Source organism: Homarus americanus, unplaced genomic scaffold (genome assembly GCF_018991925.1).
Source record: "Homarus americanus isolate GMGI-L3 unplaced genomic scaffold, GMGI_Hamer_2.0 scaffold39155, whole genome shotgun sequence".
NCBI classification, from domain to species: Eukaryota; Metazoa; Arthropoda; class Malacostraca; order Decapoda; family Nephropidae; genus Homarus; species Homarus americanus.
The window spans coordinates 20540841-20549212 of record NW_024737042.1 but is presented as its reverse complement, the minus strand read 5'-3'; the positions used below and the strand labels follow the sequence as shown (position 1 = coordinate 20549212).

At 41.2% G+C, this 8372-nt stretch overlaps 1 protein-coding gene across 1 annotated transcript; it reads left to right on the top strand.

The window, feature by feature from the left end:
- Positions 1-4863: 4863 nt before the first annotated feature.
- LOC121872544 (myosin heavy chain, clone 203-like) lies at positions 4864-7437 on the top strand. Its single transcript, XM_042375329.1, has 2 exons — positions 4864-4899; positions 6487-7437. The coding sequence occupies exons 1-2, from the start codon at positions 4864-4866 to the stop codon at positions 7435-7437; spliced, it is 987 nt and encodes a 328-aa protein (XP_042231263.1).
- The last annotated feature ends 935 nt before the right edge of the window (positions 7438-8372 follow it).

Genomic DNA, 8372 nt, shown 5'->3' with positions numbered 1-8372 from the left:
AAGAATTCTAGCAATGTAAATTATATTCTGGCCGGGTAATTTGTATGAATTTTATGAGCTAAATATAAAAATTATACTTCACCTGCGTATATGAGTAGATGCAATGCGTAAAGTGGGAATTCCGGTTCTGGCAAGGTACTGAGTAAATATAGAAACGCGTAAACGAGAACAGCGTAAAGCGGGTATTACTGTATAAATGTATGTGTTATATATATATATATATATATATATATATATATATATATATATATATATATATATATATATATATATATATATATATATATATATATATATATATATATATATATATATATATATATACAGTATATACAGACATTTTTCCCTGAGTTCGATTAGAATATCTTCCCTTGCTACAAGTTTTACTTCCACACACACACATACCCACTTGAAATATTGTTTTACTTCTTAAATTACAAAATAATGAAAAATCATTGCATACTTTACATTAAATACTGTAGTCTACAGTATTTAAAAGTTGAGTTCCGTTTAAAGCGAGTTACAATGATTTGTTTACATGCCGGAAGCTTCTGAGTCACGATACATCTACAGGAAATAGCTCAATAGAGACACTGCAAGAATAGCTCAATAGAGACACTGCAAAAAATGGCTCATAATTGATTAAATGATTGTCTCATTGAATGAATAACCAAATACCTTGGTTATCTTTACTTTATTATTCGAATAAACCAAAGATTTGAGGTACAAAATATCAGAGGATTGGTAAAAACACCCCGAGAACGTTGAGAGTGGAGGACTGTGGTTGCCATCCCTCAGACATGAGGACGGTACTCTGATCGGGTGATTGGTGGTTGTTATCGGGAGATGACTAATGTGAGAATAAGCTTCTGGCATAAGTTACTTCAAAGTTTTGATTTAACTAATATTAATTTCAAAAGGTATGTGAAAAAATCAATACAGATAGAGACTGTATAAATAAGATAATCTCGGTATTGAGCAATTTCTTCAATCACAATAATTATTTATGAACTTCTTGCAAATGTTTCGCTCGACACGTGGAGCTGCTGGGCCTGCGACCCAGTAATAAGACGTCAACAAACCCACGTTATGTTTACTGGCAACTCGTTGTGACTCGTAGTGACCTTCAAAAAGTGAAATATACAGTATATATATATATATATATATATATATATATATATATATATATATATATATATATATATATATATATATATATATATATATATATATGTGATTTATTTTTGGCGCTAACGCTAACGCAACCGCAAACGCGTGAATGGATTGCGTCTGCCTTATAATTAAACTAAAAAAAATCAGTTTGTAGTGTGGAAAGAAAATCGTAGACTTTTAATCGCCAGCTGTGTGTAACTTGCCAAATCTCCACCTTCCCCCTACCCTCCCATACACCCCCTCCCTCCCTCCCTGCAAATTCTTTTTGTCCACAACTGTAATGTACAAAGCGCAAAATTTACCGTACTCATTTATTTCATCATAAATTGAACAATAAGTGTGGGCGGGCGAATTTATAAAACATAGTCACGATATTTTCAAGAACTTCTGAGGCAATGGAGTACCGTAGTTACATGCCGTATATTGTAGAGTAGGCCAGAGGCGGGCCGGTGGAAGTTGGTTGGACTTCCTTCCTAACCCCCACTAGTCCCTGTTCACCTAGCAGTAAAGTAGGTACCTGGTGTAAATCGAAAATTGCGAATTCGTATTCAGGGAAAGTTGTTGGAGCTTCCAATAACTTCATGACATAAACCACTGACTCTTCAGGCTTCTACGCCCTTGACTCTTCAGGCTTCTACGCCCTTAACTCGTGAGACATAAAGGCAAGCATGAACTTAGCATGCTTCCCTGTTGGGCGCTGTAAACGCTTCTGCGTTTCACCTTACACAAGGATGTAGGGGAGTGCCCAATAAATAATAATAAAAAAAAAAGTAGGCCAGAGGGGTTGAGGTCACCGGTGTCACATTCAATAATACAATGAGTTTGCTTTAGAGTTTTATCGCAAAGTTCAAATGCTGTTTCCCTTTAATCGACGTTTATAAAAGGATTATTATTATTTACTAAAAGGCAATCAGTAGTTAGTGTTAATATCCACTATCTCTGTTATTAGTTTTAGCTGAGGCTTCACTGATCAGTTTCTGTATTTGCCAAAATGATTTAATTGATGAATATTCGTCAACATTATTTATTTTACTCTTAGTCACGAAACGACATTTAACAATGTCTGTCGTTGGCATTCACAGTAATAAACCTCAATCAAATTGATTTCAAGATTATTTTTCCCCGCTGAGGGACATTCATTGATCTGTAGTGTTTACTGATCCAATAACGAGAGCCGGTGTTAAAATACCCCAACTATCATGTCAGGTGGATTACTAGAGCGAGTGTTCTGTTTTACTTACGGGTAAAATGGTGCTACAAATAACAGCAAAGGCGAATTATTTTATTGTTGATATTATCGTTTAGATGTCTGACACAAGCACCAACAAGAGAGCAAACTTTTGTGACGATAACTTTCACTGATGTCCTACAGTGCATTTGAAGGCGAATGTTGCCATTGCATTAATTATTGGAATGTTGGCTGGTGCATTGTTGTGATGTTGGTAGATACAGTAGTGTGATGTTGGCTGCTACAATATTGTGATGTTGGCAGCTATTGTGTTGTGATGTTGGCAGCTATTGTGTTGTGATGTTGGCAGCTATTGTGTTGTGATGTTGGCAGCTATTGTGTTGTGATGTTGGCAGCTATAGTGTTGTGATGAGGGCAGCTATAGTGTTGTGATGAGGGCAGAAGCTACACTGTTGCGATGTTGGCAACTACAGTATTGTGATGTTGGCAGCTTATAGTGTTGGTTGTGATGTTGGCAGCTACAGTATTGTGATGTTGGCAGCTTATAGTGTTGGTTGTGATGTTGGCAGCTACAGTATTGTGATGTTGAATACTATAATATTGTGATGTTGGCAGCTTAGTGTTGTGGATTTGGCTACTACAATAATGTGATGTTGGCAGCTTAGTGTCATTATGTTGGGTACTACAATATAGTAATGTTGGCAGCTACAGTGTTGATACTGACTTTGCCTTCACTACTAGTTCCTAATATTCACCCCACTGAGAGACAGACAGACAGACAGACCGACCTACACCATCTGGCAATTTTTCCCATATTGTTCCTAGTGAAAGTATCAATATTTTACTTGACTCATATGATGTGTTTTGCGAAGTTATAAAATTAGTAAAAATTTCTTCTGGGTTAAGGAGATGGCGGCCCCGGGCACCTTACGGCACTACCACCTCCACCACCTCCTCTCCAACCTCACACATGGGTTAATTAAAGCGCTCCCTGATCCTCTCCTAAGCCAGTCAGACAATATCTGCGTCTTGGGGGGGGGGGGGTATACGCTCCTTGGGGACACACACACACACACACACGAGGTGACGCACACACACGAAGTGACGCACACACACAAATACACATTAAGTAAATTGCTTTTCAGAAGACTCCATTAGTTTTAAGTAGAGAAAATGTATTGTGACTTTTTCCTCGGCAACTTTAATCTCTCACACCTTGACCTGCTCTGCTTTGTTTATACCATTTGACATAATATTAAATAAAATTATTTCTAATTGAATTCCTTTCTCTTCATTAGTTGACTTTTACTAAAATAATTGTGATTATTAGCGCACGCACACACACACACACACACACACACACACACACGTATTACAGTTATCCCCGTCTAAAATTGGAACCTTCGTCTTGGACTATGGCAATCTGAGACGACACAACCTTGAGGCTAATTACTGTCCCTGAACGTATACAACACGCCTTAAGGTAAACTAAGGTATACCTCTAGTATCACGTGCTGTACAAGCTCTTGCTGCTACACCCACTAACTCTCCTTGGTGTGTGTTAGGTGAGCGGTTGTGTAGGATGTGTGAGTGAGTGTTATGAAGTTGACCCCTGTAAGACCTCTCTCTCTCTCTCTCTCTCTCTCTCCAATACTGTTTATGACTTTTCATCTCTTTTCTCAGTATTCTTAATTTATATTCATTTATATTTGTCTCTTGTATTTATATGTAAATTTTGGTCACAAATTTTTTTTACCATCGTTGCTATACCGAACCTTCAACCTCTCTTGGGTAAGTGTTATTCATTTATTCACCTTTCTTAAAATATTCATTCCATTATTTATTCATTTATCATACTTTTATTTTTGTATAATAGGTATATAATTCACTTAATGCTATTTGTCTATTATTTCTATATTTTATTTATATTTTCATCAGTCTTCAGTACCTCACCTATCGAACCTTACATAATGGGATACCAATGAGCTCGAAGCAGTTGGTAGAGTTCCGTTATTCTGGTAACACTGTCTGAGGTGGCGACAGGGATGGGTGGTGGACGCTTACTCGGTTAGGGGTTGGTGGTAGTCACAGAGTTTGATGCAGGTGGAAGTTGCCACTTTCCCTCAGGCTTACAATTCTTCCTCGTAATACTAGGTGTCCTTTCCGCCTATTCATTGTGAGAAGTCAGCGCTGATAATAAGCTTTAATACTTTTGTGAGCCTGACAATACCTCGGCTGCATTATGATTGGCTACTGACATTCTTAACGTCACTGCGTGGAAAGTTTCAATATTTTACCGTATGTTATCCTTTCTTCCTTTACATACTTATATATATATTTTTTCTTCTTCTTAAATATATTTACGGAATATGTAAACATTTATCTCTGAGCCATAGTTACCTCCATAATTAACCATCAGGAATCAGTAACATGACAACTGTGTCACATACACCCCCCTACACCCCTACCATCTTCACTTCTCTCACCCCTGCCGAGTAAACATGGCGAACACTTACCAGTACTCGCAGCCTGAGGGTGTGGGATGGAAAAAATAAAACAGAAAATTAGACGATGGTTAGCTTGTGTTTATTCTATACCCCTTCTCTCCTTCCGTCCCCTCCCTCCGTTCCTCCTTCTCTCGCCTCCCTCCTTCCCTCACCTCCCTCCTTCCTTCCCCTCCCGCCTTCCTTCTCCTACCTCCTTCCCTCCCTTACCTCCTTACTGCCCTTCCTTCCTTCTCTCGCCTCCATCCTTCCCTCGCCTCCCTCCTATCCTCCAACTACCATGGCGTGGGGCCTGACACCCCACTTGTGTACAGAGTAAACAAACCACCAGCCAACACCTACACCCACCGTCACCCGAGACAGACACAGCTTTTGTAGTCCACGCTGAGGTTACAGCCACTTACTGTACCTAGACCGAGGATGCAGGCGTTTATTGTAGCCCACACTGAGGATACAAACTCTTCATGATCAGTTTAAGGAAGCGCTGGTTCCTTTATATCTGTACTACCAGTGGCGGCTCGTGCATAGGGCTGCAGTCCCCCCAGACACTCACTGCCAGGCGTATGATTCCTTTAGAGAGACAGCTGAATAATACACTACCAACAAATATATCATTTTATATGTTATTTAATTATTTTCAATACGTTGCTAAGTGAATTTTCATTAAAATCAGACCAAAATTTAAGTTACTTTCATAGTTGCTGTCAATGCTGTACGATTCATGTCTGTTATTAATTGGCGCCGCCGCCGCATAATGAGCTGCACTTGAAGCAGCTCAGTCTCGTACAACGTGTGGACGGTGTGGTTAAATCGTGCTTTCTTTAATTACCCTTTGACGATGGAAAATCGAGTGAAGTATTTGCAAAACATCAACTTTTCCCAGCTGACATTAAATGAAAAGACTGAAATCAAAGCAAGAGGAAGACCTACACCAGTTTTATCCATTCAACAGAACAGTACAAGCAGGAACAAAGAATATACACGCCAGTTTAACATCAGTGTTTATGGCTCTGTGGTTGTGACGAGGCAAATACTTTATTCTGCTTTCCAGTAATAAACAATTTTGCTACATCGAAGAGCAGACACGCCGACTTTATTTTCAATTAATACTGGTCCATCACCACCAACACTACTACCATGCCCTGGGAATTCGTGGACATCAACTACAACTCATACCTGAGGTAGGTCAAATTTGTGTATCCTACTGTTGTGTGAGGCTTGCAGTCCCTCCATTTTATTTTTCACGAGCCGCCACTGTGTACTACACAGCAGAGACAAAATAGTCATTCTAAGTTGCCAAATCGACAAGTAATGGTTTAATTATTCTATTGTGTTTTTATCTCAACAAGATGTGACGTCATCAAACAAAACTTCATGTTGAACTATCACCTATGGTAATTATGAGGAAAAAATACACAAACACCACTAATCTTCTTTCTGAGTTTAATAATAGTTTAGATTTGTATTGATGTTAGTACGTAATTTGATTTTTTTTTTTGGAAGACTTTAGAATCAATCACATAGATTCGAGTCAGTGTGTTGTCTTTCGAGGTGGAGTGAACACCTGTCTCTCAACTGGGAGTAACCGACTCAAGACAAAATTTACATGAATTAATTTAGGAGGACAGACTTATCTCCACCGAGGACAGACTTATCTCCACCGAGGACAGACTTATCTCCACCGAGGACAGACTTATCTCCACCGAGGACAGACTTATCTCCAACGAGGACAGACTTATCTCCAACGAGGACAGACTTATCTCCAACGAGGACAGACTTATCTCCACCGAGGACAGACGTATCTCCAACGAGGACAGACTTATCTCCAACGAGGACAGACTTATCTCCAACGAGGACAGACGTATCTCCAACGAGGACAGACTTATCTCCAACGAGGACAGACTTATCTTCAACGAGGACAGACGTATCTTCAACGAGGACAGACTTATCTCCAACGAGGACAGACGTATCTCCAACGAGGACAGACTTATCTCCAACGAGGACAGACGTATCTCCAACGAGGACAGACGTATCCCCACCGAGGACAGACTTATCTCCAACGAGGACAGACTTATCTCCAACGAGGACAGACGTATCTCCAACGAGGACAGACGTATCTCCAACGAGGACAGACGTATCTCCAACGAGGACAGACTTATCTCCAACGAGGACAGACGTATCTCCAACGAGGACAGACTTATCTCCAACGAAGACAGACGTATCTCCAACGAGGACAGACGTATCCCCACCGAGGACAGACTTATCCCCCCCGAGGACTTATCTCCAACGAGGACAGACGTATCTCCAACGAGGACAGACTTATCTCAACGAGGACGACTTATCTCCAACGAGGACAGACGTATCTCCAACGAGGACAGACGTATCTCCAACGAGGACAGACGTATCTCCAACGAGGACAGACTTATCCCCAACGAGGACAGACTTATCCCCAACGAGGACAGACTTATCCCCACCGAGGACAGACGTATCTCCAACGAGGACAGACGTATCTCCAACGAGGACAGACGTATCTCCAACGAGGACAGACGTATCTCCAACAGTTCAGGTTAATATGTATCACAGATGCTTCAATAGGGAGGAGGAGGATGTCAAGCGTGAAGGCTGTGGTCCATTCCGTCTAGGTGAAAGGTTCTCTTCTCCCTCACGCGTTTCTCTCACCACCTCTCTCCTCTCACTCCACTCTCCTCACCTCCCCTCCTCCTGGTGAGAGGGATCCGTTTCTCTCACTACCTCTCTCCTCTCACTCCACTCTCCTCACCTCCCCTCCTCCTGGTGAGAGGGACGCGTTTCTCTCACCACCTCTCCTCTCACTCACTCTCCTCACCTCCCCTCCTCCTGGTGAGAGGGATCCGTTTCTCTCACCACCTCTCTCCTCTCACTCCACTCTCCTCACCTCCCCTCCTCCTGGTGAGAGGGATCCGTTTCTCTCACCACCTCTCTCCTCTCACTCCACTCTCCTCACCTCCCCTCCTCCTGGTGAGAGGGACGCGTTTCTCTCACCACCTCTCTCCTCTCACTCCACTCTCCTCACCTCCCCTCCTCCTGGTGAGAGGGATCCGTTTCTCTCACCACCTCTCTCCTCTCACTCCACTCTCCTCACTTCCTATCCTTTGTCTCCCTCTCTCGTCTCACCTCAATGTAACATTATTCAACAGGGAAAATTGTGTCGTATAGCCTAAATTTGGAAACATTTTGAATTACCTTTCATACTAGTATTCATGCATGCATCAAACCTTACCCCTCCCCCCTTGTAAATAGATGCATGTTGATGAAATGCAATATACATTCATGAAGGGGAAAGGAACAGTGGATGGTATCTATATTACACGTCAAATTCAAGAGAAGATTTTAAAGGGAAAAAGGAATATGCAATGCGTGTTTGTGTGGGTCTGGAGAAGGTATAATGGTACTGTCCCAAGAAAAATGTGGTGTGGTGATATCGGAGGAAAGGTTCATTGAAATAAATTATTAAAATTGTGGAGGGA

Excerpts from the sequence above, each read along its gene's own strand:
- LOC121872544 (XM_042375329.1), top strand. The coding sequence starts at position 4,864 with ATGGCGAACACTTACCAGTACTCGCAGCCTGAGGGT. Across the intron at positions 4,900-6,486 it reads AGTACTCGCAGCCTGAGGGT|GAGGACAGACTTATCTCCAC; the intron begins GTGGGATGGAAA and ends GAATTAATTTAG.